This window comes from Euprymna scolopes, chromosome 24, assembly GCF_053919585.1.
Source record: "Euprymna scolopes isolate OS-2025 chromosome 24, ASM5391958v1, whole genome shotgun sequence".
In the NCBI taxonomy this organism is placed as follows: domain Eukaryota; kingdom Metazoa; phylum Mollusca; class Cephalopoda; order Sepiida; family Sepiolidae; genus Euprymna; species Euprymna scolopes.
The window spans coordinates 2,364,576-2,384,492 of record NC_136505.1 but is presented as its reverse complement, the minus strand read 5'-3'; the positions used below and the strand labels follow the sequence as shown (position 1 = coordinate 2,384,492).

Sequence of the window (19,917 nt, the reverse complement as noted above, 5' to 3'; positions counted from 1 at the left end):
CACCCCCACCCCATCCGACCACACACACCCAAAAACACCCGGCCAACGTCGGGTACCCACCGATTTTTTTAAATTTTAATATTGAAACAGGCTTATTTAAGCCATTTTTCACGTGTTTTTTGGGGGGGGGTTATTTGTCAGTTTTTTTAAAGAAGTTTTAACGTTCGTTTTTCTGTTTTCTTTTTTGTTTTTGTTTTTCCGATTTTTACATTTAACATCATTCGTTTGACTTACGTTAGTTTTTTGTGTTTTTTTCGATTTTTTTATTTTTTATTTAATATTTAAATATATTTACATCGCTTATTCTCATGTTTTGATTACCCCTCCACCGCCCGAGCACACCCCCGCTTTATTTTTCAGCTTTTTTAACGAAGTTTTAACATTCGTTTTTCTGTTTTCTTTTTTTGTTTTTTTTACTTCGCTTATTCTTATGTTTTGATTAACACCCCCCGCCCGACCACACACACCTCCAAACACTCGGGAAACGCCGGGTACATCCCCCCGCTAGTCGATATATAAAAGTGAGAATATGTGTGTCAGGACAACTCTGAATGTAATTTTGATCTACAGACTTGAAATTTGGTATATAGGGTATTTAGACATGTAGGAAACATTTTAATTAGGTTTTATCCGAAAAAAACGGCTGCTGGGGGGGGGGCAAATAAAAAAATGGTACTTGGCGTCATCGGATGTTTTTTGTTCGTCAACTGTTTATCGACTGCGTATGCGTGGTCGTGTCAGCTTCCTTATGTTAAGAATAAGTAGGTTTGAAAACACTTTTAAAGATCCTAGCAAGCTGGTCTAATAGTAATCGTATTTGACTCGCTATATTTACGATTTGGCTTTGATTTCAGCGCGAGTATTTGTTTTACTTACAAGAAATGAAATATTTAAAAAATAATAATACACACATGCAAATGTCTCAGTTTCTTTCCTTCATTTTTTAAGGTATTAAACGTTACGTTTAACATCGGGCAATGCCGGGAAATTTTCGTGTTGGGTCCCGTGTATAAACGTGCGTATAACGTTACATATCATGTCCTGATTTTGTTCCATTCGCTCATTCCTCTTTTGTAAACTCATTCTTCTTCTCTGTGTTTTTATCTGCCGCATGTAGAGGTATGTATGCATAAACGTTATTTCAATGTATATTCTGCATTGTATAAATATACCCATATTGTCACTGCCGGTTCTATTTAATAAGAGGAGTAAGCGCTACATCTCGTGTCATTTGGCCCTCAATATTTACACAGAAAAGTGATTGGAAAATAACATGAAAAAGAAAATTGTTTTTATTATTTGAATTATCATAATTTGTATTATTTACATTGTCATAATGTGCATTATTTGCATTATCATAATTTGCATTATTTGCATTATCATAATTCGTATTTTTTGCATTATCTTAATTTTTATTGTTCGCATTATCATAATTTGCATTATTTGGATTATCATAATGTGCATTATTTGCATTATCATAATTTGTATTGTTTGCATTATCATAATTTGTATTATTTACATTGTCCTAATGTGCATTATTTGCATTATCAAAATTTGCATTATTTGCATTATCATAATTCGTAATTTTTGCATTATCTTAATTTTTATTGTTCGCATTATCATAATTTGCATTATTTGCATTATCATAATTTGTATTATTTGCATTATCTTAATTTTTATTATTTGCATTATCATAATTTGCATTATTTGGATTATCATAATGTGTATTATTTGCATTATCATAATTTTTATTATTTGCATTATCATAATTTGTATTATTTACATTGTCATAATGTGCATTATTTGCATTATCATAATTTGCATTATTTGCATTATCATAATTCGTATTTTTTGCATTATCTTAATTTTTATTGTTCGCATTATCATAATTTGCATTATTTGGATTATCATAATGTGTATTATTTGCATTATCATAATTTTTATTATTTGCATTATCATAATTTGTATTTTTTGCATTATCATAATGTGCATTATTTGCATAATCATAATGTGTATTATTTACATTATCTTAATTTTTATTGTTCGCATTATCATAATTTGCATTATTTGGATTATCATAATGTGCATTATTTGCATTATCATAATTTTTATTATTTGCATTATCATAATTTGTATTTTTAGCATTATCATAATGTGCATTATTTGCATTATCATAATTTGCATTATTTGCATTATCATAATTCGTATTTTTTGCATTATCTTAATTTTTATTGTTCGCATTATCATAATTTGCATTATTTTCATTATCATAATTTTCATTATTTGCATTATCATAATTTGTATTATTTGCATTATCATAATTTGTATTTTTTGCATTATCATAATGTGCATTATTTGCATTATCATAATTTGTATTTTTTGCATGATCATAATTCGTATTTTTTGCATTATCATAATGTGTATTTTTTGCATTATCATAATTCGTATTTTTTGCATTATCATAATGTGTATTTTTTGCATTATCATAATTTGTATTTTTTGCATTATCATAATTTGTATTTTTTGCATTATCATAATTTGTATTGTTTGCATTATCATAATTTGCATTATTTGCATTATCATAATTTGTATTGTTTGCATGATCATAATTCGTATTATTTACATTATCATAATTTGTATTTTTGCACTATCATAATTTGTATTTTTTGCATTATCATAATTTGTATTGTTTGCATTATCATAATTTGTATTATTTACATTGTCATAATTTGTATTATTTACATTGTCATAATTTGTATTATTTACATGATAATAAGTTGTATTATTTTCATTGTCATAATTTGTATTATTTGCATTGTCATAATTTGTATTATTTTCATTGTCATAATTTGTATTATTTGCATTATAATAATGTGTATTTTTAGCATTGTCATCATTTGTATTATTCGCATTATCATAATTTGTATTATTTTCATTGTCATAATTTGTATTATTTTAATTGTCATAATTTGTATTATTTTCATTGTCATAATTTGTATTATTTTCATTGTAATAATTTGTATTATTTGCATTATCATAATTTGTATTTTCTTGCATTGTCATAATTTGTATTATTTGCATTGTCATAATTTCTATTATTTGCATTGTCATAATTTGTATTATTTTAATTGTCATAATTTGTATTATTTTCATTGTCATAATTTGTATTATTCGCATTATCATAATTTGTATTATTTGCATTATAATAATTTGTATTATTTTCATTGTCATAATTTGTATTATTCGCATTATCATATTATATAATTTGTATTATTCGCATTATCATATCATTGATATAATTTGTATTATTCGCATTATCATATTATATTGTATTATTCGCATTATCATATTATATTGTATTATTCGCATTTTCATATTATATTGTATTATTCGCATTATCATATTATATTGTATTATTCGCATTTTCATATTATATTGTATTATTCGCATTATCATATTATATAATTTGTATTATTCGCATTATCATATCATTGATATAATTTGTATTATTCGCATTATCATATTATATTGTATTATTCGCATTATCATATTATATTGTATTATTCGCATTATCATATTATATTGTATTATTCGCATTTTCATATTATATTGTATTATTCGCATTATCATAATTTGTATTATTTGCATTATCATATCATTGTCATAATTTGTATTATTCGCATTATCATATTATATTGTATTATTCGCATTATCATATTATATTGTATTATTCGCATTATCATAATTTGTATTATTCGCATTTTCATATCATTGTCATAATTTGTATTATTCGCATTATCATATTATATTGTATTATTCGCATTATCATATTATATTGTATTATTCGCATTATCATAATATATTGTATTATTCGCATTATCATATTATATTGTATTATTCGCATTTTCATATTATATTGTATTATTCGCATTTTCATATTATATTGTATTATTCGCATTATCATATTATATAATTTGTATTATTCGCATTATCATATCATTGATATAATTTGTATTATTCGCATTATCATATTATATTGTATTATTCGCATTATCATATTATATTGTATTATTCGCATTATCATATTATATTGTATTATTCGCATTTTCATATTATATTGTATTATTCGCATTATCATATTATATAATTTGTATTATTCGCATTATCATATCATTGATATAATTTGTATTATTCGCATTATCATATTATATTGTATTATTCGCATTATCATATTATATTGTATTATTCGCATTATCATATTATATTGTATTATTCCCATTTTCATATTATATTGTATTATTCGCATTATCATAATTTGTATTATTCGCATTATCATATCATTGTCATAATTTGTATTATTCGCATTATCATATTATATTGTATTATTCGCATTTTCATATTATATTGTATTATTCGCATTATCATAATTTGTATTATTTGCATTGTCATAATTTGTATTATTTGCATTGTCATAATTTGCATTATTTGTATTATAATAATTTGTATTATTTTCATTGTCATGATTTGTATTATTCGCATTATCATAATTTGTATTATTCGCATTATCATAATTTGTATTATTTGCATTGTCATAATTTGTATTATTTACATTGTCATAAGTTGTATTATTTACATTTTCATAATTTGTATTATTTACATTGTCATAAGTTGTATTTTTTTCATTGTCATAATTTGTATTATTTGCATTGTCATAATTTGTATTTTTTGCATTGTCATAATTTGTATTTTTTTTGCATTGTAATAATTTGTATTATTTTCATTGTCATAATTTGTATTATTCGCATTATCACAATTTGTATTCTTCGAAATTATACTAATTTCTATTATTTGCATTGTCATAATGTGTATTATTTTCATTATCATAATTTGTATTATTTTCATTGTCATAATGTGTATTATTTGCATTATAATAATGTGTATTTTTTGCATTGTCATAATTTGTATTATTCGCATTATCATAATTTGTATTATTTTCATTGTTATAATGTGTATTATTTTCATTGTCATAATTTTTATTATTTCCATTGTCATAATTTGTATTATTCGCATTATCATTATTTGTATTCTTCGAAATTATCATAATTTCTATTATTTGCATTGTCATAATGTGTATTATTCTCATTGTCATAATTTGTATTATTTTCATTGTCATAATTTGTATTATTTGTATTATAATAATGTGTATTTTTTGCATTGTCATAATTTGTATTATTTTCATTGTCATAATTTGTATTATTTGCATTGTCATAATTTGTATTATTTGCATTGTCATAATTTGTATTATTTTCATTGTCATAATTTTTATTATTTGCATTATAATAATTTGCATTATTTTCATTGTCATGATTTGTATTATTCGCATTATCATAATTTGTATTATTCGCATTATCGTAATATGTATTATTTGCATTGTCATAATTTGTATTATTTTCATTGTCATAATTTGTATTTTTTGCATTGTCATTATTTGTATTATTTGCATTATAATAATTTGTATTATTTTCATTGTCATGATTTGTATTATTCGCATTATCATAATTTGTATTATTCGCATTATCATAATTTGTATTATTTGCATTGTCATAATTTGTATTATTTTCATTGTCATAATTTGTATTATTCGCATTATCATAATTTGTATTATTCGCATTATCATAATTTGTATTATTTTCATTGTCATTATTTGTATTATTTGCATTATAATAATGTGTATTATTTGCATTGTCATAATTTGTATTATTTTCATTGTCATAATTTGTATTATTTGCATTGTCATAAGTTGTATTATTTACATTGTCATAATTTGTATTATTTACATTATCATAACTACTGTTCTGATCTTGGGTGTTAAACGCCGGAAGTTTCGACAGCTATTACTGTAATGTCGCAGAAACAAACAAGAGAATGAAATAAAGATAAATCCGACTCGGTTTTTCTTTCTTTTTTAACACAAGTTGTTTATTCCCGTTTTTCTTTCTCCTTCGTCTCGTCACCTACTTAAAATCTGTCACTCCGGGGCTACATGTCCATCTCTTCTACCCTACTACACGTCGGCCGTAGACAACCATTTCTTGTCTTCGACTTTACATGTCAACCTTTTTCCACGGCATTTTTCTTCTGTCCACCCCATGGTATCCATTTTTTTTCCTATTTGGGGGGGAGGCTTTTTCTTGAAATGCTAACTCGCGTACACTTCCTAATTTGCATACGTGCTTTCTCCGATTAACACTGCTTATAACCTCTCAAGCCAGCTATCTTACAGCTCATGCAGTCATACGAGCTCTGTTACATTACCTCTTACATTCTCCAGATCTATCTTGTTGAACTCAGGAATCTTTCTGTCGGACTCGGAAATATTTCTGTCGAACGAAAACGTTTATTTAATTCACGTTGTATGCTCTCATTCCATCAGTCATGACTGTGGAGAGGTCTTACATAATTAGCAGTTGTATTCTACATATCGCCCGCAGTGAGGATTGAACCCTCGACCTTCAAAAAAGTGTCACTTATAACTGAATTTTATTTAGTATTTTATCCGTCATGCTACAGGTCCTTAAGATTTCTGCCGGATCATGGCTGACAGAACGAGGACATGTAACCCTCATGGATTAAATAAGTGTTTTGTCCGGGATTTTGTTCAGATTCACGAATCTGATAGAAATATTCCCAATTTCAATAAGATGCGGATGAAGGTCGGAAGTGCGAATAACATCGAAGATGAGAACAGTAGTCGAAATAATTCAAATAATTCAAATATTAAATCCTCATCTAAAAAAAAATAAATGTTATTATTTAACAAATGTTTGAATTACAAATGCACCACTTACTTTTCGGCTATCATTTCTCTTCTTTTAGAAAATATTTCAAAACCAACCAGAAGGAGCAGGACTGTTATGATTAATAACGGCAACGTAATATCTGCAAAATGAAAAACATAGAACAAAATTGGGTACACAGTGCCTAATGCAACATAACATTTAGTTTTTAGTTGTATATATATATATATATATATATATATATATATATATATATATATATATACTAGCAAATGTACCCGTCGTTTAGTGGGTTCAAAAACAGCCTACAGACAATGGACGCTGATTTATGAAAGTATGATAGGTTATGAAAAGAAGGGGTTGTAAAGAGATAGCTTCGAATTTGGGGGTATCAAAACCAAAGAAGAATATGATGAAAGTAAAAATAAAATTGATAAACCCCATAATTTATTATACCATACCTGTTCACACTGAAACACTTATCACAATATTCTGTGGATCTATATTATAAAACCTTGTTAAACCTTGTGACATATTTCCATTCTATGGAGGTCAGGCGCGAACGAACACCCCATAATTTTATTATACCATATTTCTTTCAAACTGAGGCATAATTATCAAAGTATACTTACGCAGATAGATATGAAAAGTCTTTATTAAAGGTTGTGCCTAATTCCATTCTATGGAGGCCAGGCGAGAACGCAGACCCCACAATTGTATTATACCAGCTCTATTTAAGTTAAAACATACTTATCAAAGTATTATTATGTACATCTATATCAAAAACACTTGTAAACATTTTTTTTTTTTATAATTTTAAATTTTTTATTTCCAGACTTTGTGGATCAGGTGCGTACGCAGACCCCACAATTTTAATGAATCATCATTATGCCAGATCAAACATACCCATTCCTGTGTCTCGATAGATCTTCTTTCATTAAATGTGATCAGTTTTCTATAAGAGTCAACCATATAGGAGCCTATTCGTGACCAGACACACACACGCACGTTCAGCTTTATATATATATATATATATATATATATATATATATATATATATATATATATATATATATATATATATGTGTGTGTGTGTGTGCGTATTATTTATATTTGTATGTAATTTTTAGTAACCACTATAGGTTAGACTATATATTAGGACATACACATATATACAACATTATACGTATACATACATATATATTACACTTATAAGTAATTTTAGGCGCTTCTTCGTTATAATACCGAAATACGAAAATCAAAATATTGAATTTCAAGTAAAACCAATGGCATTTACTTAATTACAACGTCGAATTTACTAACATATTACAAAATTGCGAAAAACGATGAGATAGAAAATTAATAATGAAAATAGTTTTCAAAATAACTTTCGAGCTTATACATGATTAAACAGCATCAAGTCAGGGGAGGTAATTCAGTTCGTATTGTTGCTATTAATGACCTTGTGACCTCTCTATCTCCACGATAATTTGAAATAAATTAGGAAACACCTTGATTAATGAATTTGCAGTTTTTTCATATTGGCTCGTTTGAAAACTATTATATTATAACATAATATCTACTGTCAAAAAAGAGGTTATAATGCCTGCGAGTATGGTTAAAATACAACGAATGGACGCTACACAACTTTCAACTCCCCTCATCTAAACTGTGCTGTTAATCCCGTACGTATATATACCTGGCTCGAACCGCCTAGCCACTCGTCTAACATGAGGGAAAGTCAATTTTTAAATATGAAGTATTGAGCAAGTTTGGCTTGTAACCATGTTTCTTCAAAACATTCTATGAGTTAGGACAGAACACTACGTAGATTATTATCAGAGGCTTGTTGCATGATACGACATGTTGACGGTTGATATGGTGTTACTATTGTTATGCTGTGGCCCTTTGACTATGATCACAGCGTAGTATCTGTGTTATGTTGGTGCGGGCAATGTCCAGGTTCAAGATAAGTATTATGATTAATGGTTAAATTATTTTGGTTAAAAAGATATTCAGAAAAATGTTTTAAAAGAAAAAAATGTTAGTTATAATATTTATGTTAAATATTTAACTGGATAATTTTGGCTCAGGGAAAAAATGGTATGAATAGAAGAAAGGTATAAACTAATCTAGTTTGGAATTTGGTTTAGAAAACAACGATGTAGCTTACGTGACAAATGCGATTGTCCATTTTGCGTGACGTAAAAGACACGTAAGCCAGAAGAAATCAGAAGACGGAGTTAATCAGTAACGGGAAGTCGGAGTGGCGAGTTATGGGTAGCTAGGTTGTTTTCACTATGATCTGATGTGTAGATTTGTATCAGAGGTTTGTGGCATAATGCGACGTGTTAACGGTTTGTATGACTTTACTATAACAAGCAAAACACCTGGCGTACGAATACGCAAAATGATAATTTAACCTTCAGTGAAAGTGTCGTGTTATTCATAAGACTGCCGCATCGCTAGTCGTGGGTTGTTTGAATCCGTACAATTATACTTGTCCCTACAATCAGAAGTCAATGAAAAAAGTATCTTGTTCTTTTAATAAGTAACAGAGATGATTAGAAGTAATGTTTATTCTCCAGTGACAATATTTGATTATGGATATTAATTTGCTCTTAGACTGTACTGAAGTGGCACTCACTCTAGGCGGATTGGACCGGCTTCCTCCAAAGGAGGAAGTTTCATGAGAGTATGAAATTCACAAACGGTTCCCAGTCGCATGCATATCCCCGTTAAGAAAGATGACACAGTTAGGTTTTTGCAGTTGTTTCAGAGAGGTATCGACGTATTTCTACATACAGCACCTAGTACTTACCAGATTAAACGTTGCTTAACTTTGGTGATCACACAAGATCCGATGTGTAAACTGATTATGCCATATAATCTGAGGCCGGTCGACCTGATTTGAGTTTTTAATGCTGGAATTATTTTCTTTGTTTTTCTGTAACCAATGAGTATTAGTTAACTTCTCTATTTGAATATGTGGTAATAATAGTTCATTTAACCGGAGTGTATTTATTAATATCAGTAAAAAACATGTAACTTATTCTGAAAGGGTTTTAGTTTATATAAATATAATATATTAAGAGGGGTAGTAATTGATAGAAATATTTCTAAACGGTGTAAGTAGGCAACTCAGTGCAAAGCAATCGTGTTCGTTTTGGCGTTTAAATTTACAACATTAATATTACCAACACTAAATTAATAAATATTCATTTGGGGCTAGTTAGTTAATTAATTATATAAATATATTCATATAACATTATATAACGAAATTAAGCTTTTTTAATCGATTACTCCACTTTTATTTAAGTTAAATACGTCATAGTATAATTTTGTTTACTTAAAACGTTTCCGTTACCTGTATTGAATTTGGGGTTCGTAATATTTAAAATTTGATATTCTTAACTGTGAATTTAATTTGACTAAGATTAGTAATGTTCCCATTATTAATATTTAACGATATATATATATATATATATATATATATATATATATATATATATATAACAATAGAGATAAATAATTAAAGATAAATAAATAAATTATTATTATTAAGAATTATTAAAAAATCAATAATCATTTATCCTTATTGTTATATATATTATTTTATTTTTATGTGTTCGTTTGTTTATTTATTTTTTAAGGCAGACTTTGTGTTTCCAAAGGGTGTTTCCATACCCACAATATTCCCTGCTGAATATACGTACTCACACATGCGCCCACGTACATTCTCTCAACCTTCACCACCACCACTCCATCACCCTACCTGTCCCTCTTCTCTTCTTTCCGTAGACAGAATATTTTTGTGTCACTTTCACAGGACTAATTTATAACAGAAATATTAGTGCAAATGCACTGCCCGTTCCTATTTCCGTTTGTTTTTCCTCTTTCCACGTGATGCTGATGATTTGTATAGGATTTAAGCCAACCACAGAAAATTGTTCCTATACAATGAAACCGCTGGTTCGTATTTGGAATATGTATGTATATTTTTTAAATAATAAATATTTGTATATATATATATATATATATATATATATATATATATATATATATATATATATATAAGTAAAAATTAACAATCCTAAAGCTTCTGTAATCTGTAAGCAATTATAAATATTAATATTAATATAGTAATCCTAATAGTGTGTGTATCTATCTATCTATCTATCTATATATATATATATGTATATATATGCATATTAAACGGAGATTAGAACAGTAATATAAAGAGCAGAGTGTATTTAAATGTGATAGTAAAATCACTAATGTAATTAAAATAAAAGAACAGTGCTCGTTGTAATGCAGATATATAATAAGCTCAATAGGCATATATCTTAGAGCTATTTCAATATTCAGTAAGATGATTGATAATTTATAATTAAAATTAAAAATCGTTTTCATAAGAAGGAACACAACAAAGCCAATAAATTGTACAATCGTTTCGGAGACGATGTTTTTATTGAGATAGACATTAAGTCATGGACACTTATTTTTACATATAGTTTTTTGAAACAAAGTCTCTTCATCAGCAAAAATATTGGGTGGGGTGTTATTAAAGACAGCAAAAATAAATTATTGTCCATGACTTAATGTCTATCTCAATAAAAACATCGTTTCCGAAACGATCGTACAATTTATTGGCTTCGTTGTGTTCCTTCTCATAAAACCGATTTTTAATTTTTTAATTGTAATTTTAATTATAAATTATCAATCATCTTACTGAATATATATATATATATATATATATATATATATATATATATATATATATATATATATATATATATATACGGCATAATGATATTGGAACATATCTATATGAACTTGCAACCACCTACAAAAACTTTTTATATCGGTTAAATACAAAACGTTTAATAAAAGAAATATTTCCCTGATACAATTTTTTAGTTATATTAGGTAATGTAAAGTGAAAAGAACATGGCGCTCGCGTCATTATCTTTTATATGTTTATTAAACTTCTAAACTATAAAACTTACGTTATGAATTATGGAATATGTATTTTAGACAACAGTGTCAATAACGTGGATGAATTATATGTTTTGTTTGCAAACTTTATCACTTGGTACATGCCGCCAAAATATATGACACATGAGAAAAAAAATTCAAGTTTAAATTAATGCTATATTTATTGCTTATATTTACTAGTTAAATATATAGAAACAAATTTTAAGATAACAAAATAGAAACCGACTTAACAATCTGATTGGAAATTATCTCTTCTCGTTCTTACAGCCTCTTGTGAATTAGTGATATTGCAAGCCTTTTTTATTGTATCGTTATATTAATGCTATGTACAACACAATCACGTTGACACACTGGTCCTCGCCAGATCACCGAAGTTAAGCAACGATGTGTCTGGCCAGTACCAGATGTGTGACTATTGGGAAGCCTAGGCGCAGTATGTACCAAGCCGCATCCTAGAAATTTCCAGGTTAGTATCTGGGGGTGCATTTATCTCTCGGGAGCGGGGAGATATACCCCCGAATCAAGACGGAAAACAACGGGAAAATACAGTTCTTACTAGTCTTCCCGAGATTACCATAGCTCTACAATTTGGAAAGTCATGGTCGCCGATCGTAAAAAACAGCAGAGGTGCTACATGCATATTTATGGTAGACGTTCGACAGAGCTCCAATCCCTAGTTTCCCCCCCCCAAACAAACATAGTATTAACTCTCTTCAGCGCAATCACAGCAATAAATATTCCCCTCTTAATTAAAAAATAAGATTTACAAATTTTTTTCCTAGAACATCCGATTTGTGGAACATAATACATAAAGATGCTTCACAACTGACTGAAACCTGGCTGTCTTCAAGTCAAATGTAAACAAATACTTGTCGTCCTTTAGGATAATCATTTTATTTTATTAATCTTTTGCCCATTCCACTCAATGATTCCATTCCTGTTGTTAATCGTCCAACTCAAGATCTATAACTTATAATCTCGATTTTTTATGGGCCTTGATAAGCTATTAGTAAAAATAAAACAACTAAAAACAACGATGAATAACTCGCATATCGTATAATAATAGACACGCGATGTTTTTCTCATATTTAAGTACTTGAGTTGTTTTTTTTCGTTGAGATCTGAGACATGCGTCCATATGAAAGTCAAAAAGGAATTTAAATGATATTCCAACCTGCATTTCGTCGTCAAAGGAAAATGACTCATAAAGAAAAGCATCCGAAAAAACGAACTACAAAAAGATAACAAACCAAAGTATCAGTGACAACAGTCGGTAGAGTTATTATCCTAAGTTTTTCTTGGCTGCGCAGGTTTACGGCATATGCATCAGCTCTCCTCTTTGTAGATATTTACACCTTAGAGATACAATATATATATATATATATATATATATATATATATATATATATATATATATATATATATATATATATATATATGCATTGGAACGATAAAACTGTTGCCCTAAAAAAAGCAACACTGCAGCTTTATTTAAAAACTTTTATTGGCGAAATCAATTCAGGTGACTTCATTATGTAGTATTTGACATCTATACAGCCTTTATCACAGTCTTGATATGGGTCCAGTACTGGAAGCATGCCTTTCTTTTTTTCGGCGGGAGCTCGGCGAATACTCGGCGGATGGCGGCGATCAGGCTAGTTTTGGTAGTGTGAGAGATCACTTTGGTGATGTTCTCGACGTATACCCAAGCGAAGTAGTCCAGCGGGTTTAGGTCAGAGGAGAAGAGAAGGTTACAGGGTCGTAGCGTTTATTCTGAAGCCGAGCCCAAATGTTTTTGGACTTGTGGGCCGTCGCCGAGTCCTGCTGCCACACCAAGGCCTGCCTACGGCCACCTGATTATGATAAAGGATCACCACACACATCAGCACATGCAGGTACACTTTGGTGTTGACTTTCTAGCCAACTTCGAAGATGTGAGGCCGGATGATGTGGCTCTCACTTGAAATCACACTAATAACCATAACCTTGGCCGAAAACTTTGTTTCCCTCACCCTGGGTACGTCCGTTATTCGTGGCAAACCAAGCGATGGATTTTGATGGCGCTAGCAATGGTCCTGTTGTCATAGCTTTGATCGGTAGATTTGTACAATGGCGCATCTCTCACTTTCAGACATGATAGAACGCTACTATCGCTCCTAAGATTTGTACACAATTTGCCAACTAGTAGTGGTCTGCAACAACAACAATAGCAACAATAACAACAACAATAACAACAATAACAACAACAATAACAACAACAAAAAAGGAAAACTACATCTTTTAACTCTTCGGGCTAACGTTCACAAGAAACATGAGTTAGAACAATTACATTAAGAGTATTACTAGGATCGCTGCGAAGAAGGTAGGTTCTCTGTACCGTGCTAGAAAGCTACTAACGCTCGAAAGTATCCTGTACCTCTATAAGACCACCATTCGCCCATGTATGGAGTACTGTTGTCATATTTTGGCTGGTGCATCTGCTACTAGTCTCTCGCTTCTAGAAAAGGTTCAAAAGAGAGTCCACAACCTGATAGGTCCTGAATTGTCATCTAAGCTTCAGCCTCTGTCCCATCGACGAAATGTAGCATTCCTCTGTACTTTAACGGTGAATCTTCTGACGAACTTCAAGCACTTGTATCCCCTCGACGTAAATACCCCCGACAAACCAGACAAGCAACTAAATCCCACCCCTTCACAATAGAGTTCCCTAGATGTAAGAACCGCTAGACTTTGGAATTCCATTCCGGGTTCATGCTTCCCCAACTGTCATGACATGCAGAAGTTCAAGTGTAACGTGAACCGACATCTTGCTGCACAACTCCTACATAGTACCCCTGTAACTTATTCCCCTGATAGTAGCCCCCTACATCAAAGTGGCAATGTACATTGTTTAGGGTGAAATTGTAATAAAAAAACTGGTTTTGATCAAACAGAAATGGAATTATGTCTTATATTCTACGTCGACAATTTTATCGTTTCACTACACACACACACACACACACACATATATATATATATATATATATATATATATATATATATATTGTGTACAGAAAGTTGTTAGTTGAGACAGATCATTGGTACCGTCGGTTTCAAGCCCGATAATAAGGCCCGTTTAAGGTATCCTTATCAATCTCTCTTCAGCCAATATTCGGATATATATATATATATCGCTAAAACTCCTATAATCTGACACTGTATACACACACACGCACGCACACACACACACACACACACACACACACACATATATATATATATATATATATATATAACAGTATAGTTACATTAAAAGATCTAAATATTTATTTTTCATGCAAAATTTCGGTACATTTTTTACAGATCCGTTTTCTTATGAAGTAACTAATTATTATTATGTCAATACTGTGTCTTTTTGTGCATTGACTCATCATAAAATAGAAATTATTTGCTTATATTTCGGAAGAAGATATACACGAAAAGAGGCGGTATTTACATGATAATAACTGTTTGTGTCTGCATAATGAAACGGGTCTGAAAAAAGTTGACGGTGGTAATCGTGACATTTTGCACTGATGATTCCTAAAAGGATGAGACACTAGTGGCTGTAAGTATTAAAAAAATAATTATATGTGTATATATATATATATATATATATATATATATATATATATATATATAATACAAATACAGAAAATATATCAGGCTATAATTGTAGAAGAAAAAATAGATGCCCTCTACAAGGTGTATGCAACATAAAAAATGTAGTTTATAGCTGCATGGTATCACAAACCCCAAATTTAAATGAGGTTAATGACAACCATAGCTCGCCCACACGATTAAATAACTACACCCACTTTAACCAATCTCAAATACCAAAAATCAAATACAGACTAACCCTTCACATACCAATGCCGCCCCTAATCTACCTGGCAATAAATGCATTAAACAAAACGCAATCTACTTCGGTTCCACATCTGGATTTATTAAGCATAGGATTTAAACCCATAAGCATTCCTTTAAAAATCCCTCCCTCTTGAACCAAACCACTCTATCTAAGCATATTTGGCGACTCAAAGATAAGAATATTTCCTTCAATTTGAAATGGGAAATAATAGGATCATATAAAGGATATACGCAGGGGGACAGATTCTTTGCAGTTTGTATATCTGAGACCCTTAAGATTTTAAAATATGCTAATTCCTACCCTCTGATGAGAAGGAAAGTATTTCTTCGAAACTCCGCGGATTAAGGACTATCCACTTATCTAGTGTTTCCTTTTCAGATTAAATATGTTTTAACTCATTTCAAAGCGTTTTTAAACATGTTTTATTAACTGTTTGCTCGTATTATAAGCTCTATGTCCTATTTGGTTTTATCGAGCTTTTACATCTGGCTGAGACAGCTTTATAAATATTAATTCTTTAATATTTATAATATACTTTAATTTTACCATCTTGGATCATTTTGGTAAATTTAATTGTAATTTTTATTTTATATATATATATATATATATATATATATATATATATATATTTGGTAAATTTAATTGTAATTTTTATTTTATATATATATATATATATATTTATATATATATATATATATATATTTATATATATATATATATATATATATATTTATCTCAGAACTGCACGCCTGTGGAACTCTGTTCCGTCTGCCTGCTTCTCTCCGGACTACAACTTGGATGTCTTCAAGTCCAATGTTAACAAATTCCTAATGAACCGCCCCCTTAAGTAAACACTTCATCAAATCTTCACACTAACGTAATGTACTTGCAATAACCCTTATCCCTGAGTGGCTTCCGGGCCTTGATAAGTGGTAATCACTGTGTAAAAAAAATGTTATCTTTTATTAAAAGTGTATGATTATAACGTCATATTTAAACCAAATTGAGATTTATAATTGAATTCTATTTTATATTCTCAACACATATTACTTTGCTTATCAACATTAATAACTATTTTCCTTTGTATTTTAATATTTCCCAGATACATCTGCCTTACTCAAAAATGCTAGGTTTATTTATGGCGTCTTTTATATATTAAAAAAAACCCAATACTTTTGCTGATGAGAAGACATTGTTAAAAAAACTATATGTAAAAATTATTGTCCATGACTTAATGTCTATCGCAATAAAAACATCGTTTCCGAAACGATCGTACAAATTTATTGGCTTTGTTGTGTTCCTACTTATGAAACAGATATTTAATTTTTAATTCTAATTTGAATTTTAAATTATCAATCACATTTCTAAATATTAAAGTAGCTCTAGGAGATTTTCCTATCGAGCTTATTATATATCTGCATTACAACGAGCAATATTTTTCTTGTATTTTAATTAAATTAGTAATTTTACTATCACATTAAAATACAATTTGCTCTTTATACTACTGTTCATACCCCCTTTAAATTGTATATATGTATATGTATATATATATATGTATATATATATATATATATATATATATATATATATATATATATATATATATAACAGGTTGGTGTCAAAATTCCTTTAAATGCATTCACCGTTGTAAATAATAAAACCATGTAAGATTTGCACGTCGAAAAAAACACATGTAAAATAGGAAACGACGAATAATTTAAAGTTAAAAAAAGGCAAAAAAAGAATACTTACAGCCCCAACTTGTGTTGCATTCTCCGTCTGAACATCTGAAAGATGTTTAAGAAATGTGAAAAATAATTCCAAACTAATTACAATCCATAAAATGTTAATTATTATAAACTAAAAATATTCCTTGATATAAATATACATATTAAAATAAAAAAAAAATACAATGGTTTTAAATATGTTTGTTTCGTGTAATTAATGGCAAAATGTACAACAAAAACGAATACATTTTTAAACAATTAAAGCAAGAATTGTTTCCCCTGGTGATCATTATTTTTGAAAAGTTTATATTCGTCAGTTTGGGACAATGTTTCTTCATTTTCTTAAACAGACGCTCCCAACTTGATGTGCTCGCACCCCCTGGGTATACGAGACGGTGTGCTCGCACCCCCTGGGTATACGAGACGATATTATAGAAGTGCGAGAACAGTTTATATATAAAGAATAGGATATTGCCCACGTGTGTTTCTTTTTATGTGTACGTTTGGCGTGACCGCATCCGGGAGTGGTAGAGCTTCCCACTGGGGGGAGATTAAGACTTCTGAAATACTGAAGAAGGCCGGGCAACTATGCTTGTATTAACTGGTAAGCATTATTGAGTGCCTGGGCCGCGGCAGATAATCTTGCTGAAAGGAAGAGTTAAGTTGTGAATTTATTGTGTTTTTGAAAAATAGACATACTTTTTATTGTTGGAAAAAGTGACAATTCGATGGCACTTTGAAATCATAATGAATATGATTTCGGTTCTGGGGCAAGACGAGAGCTCAAGGGTTGACCTCTCTGTTCGTGGGAACCGAAACCTACAAGTGTTTACAGAAACCAGCAAACACGCAGACAATCGGGAATTCCCCGGAATGACGTACTGATTCATGATTGGTTTAGTAAGCGACCATTCCTACCTTATCACCTTCCAGTATAAGTGAATACACGCGCCAAAATCAGAGACTTAAAGCTGGATCTTGAGAGAATTTAACATTAATCAAAAAGTCGGCGTCATACACCCTTCCCCATCCTTCGCCACCGCAAAACACGGAGGGCAACATTCAATAGTGTGTTTGGTAATAATTCAACATTGAACATTTGTATAAATGTTTATATAATATTTTTTTTTAATTTAAGTTGAATTAACCCGTAGAATTGAGACATCTGAGTTTGTCTTTCGTTTGTGTGCCTGAAAATTTCTTCACTTCCACCGTGATACGGCATATCAACCCGAAGGTGAAATCGACGCTGACCCCGACCAACCAGATCCCGCTGCGCCGAGAAACCTCGTGGAGAATTCTCTGTGAAAGACGATCAAGACGTGTGTGTGAGGGTTCAAACAAGGTCACAGTTGGTGACCTGTGGCAAAGGACCCGTTCACATGTGTTGTTGATTTTGTGTTTTTTTTTTTGCAATGTACTAACTTCTGGTTTCATTTAAGGGTTAAATATTATGATTATGATGTTTAATATATTTAAGGCAACTATGTATTTAAGCGCAAGTTCAGAACGTCTGAAGCCTTAGGACATGAACTGAACGTGTTTGGTAACGGAATTATCTAGTTCAAGTATCAGCTACGGCAGCACTGTCTGGCGACTAGCTTTCTTTCAAAATATGTAAATAATATAAAACATCTACTATTATATATTTTGAGACACTATGCACGAACTATCAAAATAAGATAAAATTAATTAAAAACATGTCTATATAAAAGCCAGGTACGACAAATGATGGAGTAATGTTGCCACATCTGGGTAGAAGCTACTAGCAGCAAACTTATCCTGCCTTGACAGAGTTCAAAATAGATTTCGTATCTTAGTGGGGATGCCCTATTCTCTTGTCTGCAACCTCTTTCCCACAGAGACGTTTCGAGCCTGTCTCAGCTTTGTCGTTATTTTTATGCCAAGTGCTCGTTTGAGCTTCAATTTATGGTGCCCCCTCGCCAAACATTCGCGAGAAACACTCGTCTATCTGTAACCTCTATCAATAATTTCCAACACTCTTTATCTGTGCTAACCCTAAACGTAGATTTCATGAACAAAGATTCTTTCTTAGAACTGCACGCCTGTGGAACTGCGTGACTATAATGTGATTGTCTCCAAGTCCAACGTAAACAAGTTCTTGATGAACCGTTCTCTTAAGTAATCCAGTTTACAAAATGTCTACTACTTATAATTACTACGCTATAATCCCATTGACTAATGTATATCCATTAACCCTTATCCTCGAGTGGCCTCCGGGACTTGATAAGTGGCGACTCCTTGAAAAAAAAAAACATCGTTTTAAGCTTCTTAAACCTGCTATGCCTGAAAATACGTTTAAAGAAACAGACATTGCGAAGGCTGCATCAAGGGCACTGGGTTTCCTTATATTGTGCGAAAGCTGCTGCAAAGAAGGTGAATTCCCTCTATCGTGCTAGAAGACTGCTCACACCAGAGAGTATCCTGTACATCTACAAGGCCACGATTTGCCCACGCATAGAGTATTGTTGCACATCTGAGTTGATTC

At 30.3% G+C, this 19,917-nt stretch overlaps 1 protein-coding gene across 3 annotated transcripts in view; it reads right to left on the bottom strand.

Annotated features, from left to right (window-relative positions):
• The window catches only part of LOC145246568 (uncharacterized), an 896,698-nt gene that overhangs the window by 4,272 nt on the left and 872,509 nt on the right, over positions 1 to 19,917 (bottom strand). For all 3 annotated transcript variants that reach the window (XM_080108171.1, XM_080108172.1, XM_080108173.1), the window contains 2 exons: positions 17,434 to 17,468; positions 6,849 to 6,939 (listed from right to left, as the gene is read on the bottom strand). In XM_080108171.1, coding sequence (XP_079964297.1) covers positions 6,849 to 6,939; positions 17,434 to 17,468 — 126 coding nt within the window. The remainder of the gene's footprint in view (positions 1 to 6,848; positions 6,940 to 17,433; positions 17,469 to 19,917) is intronic.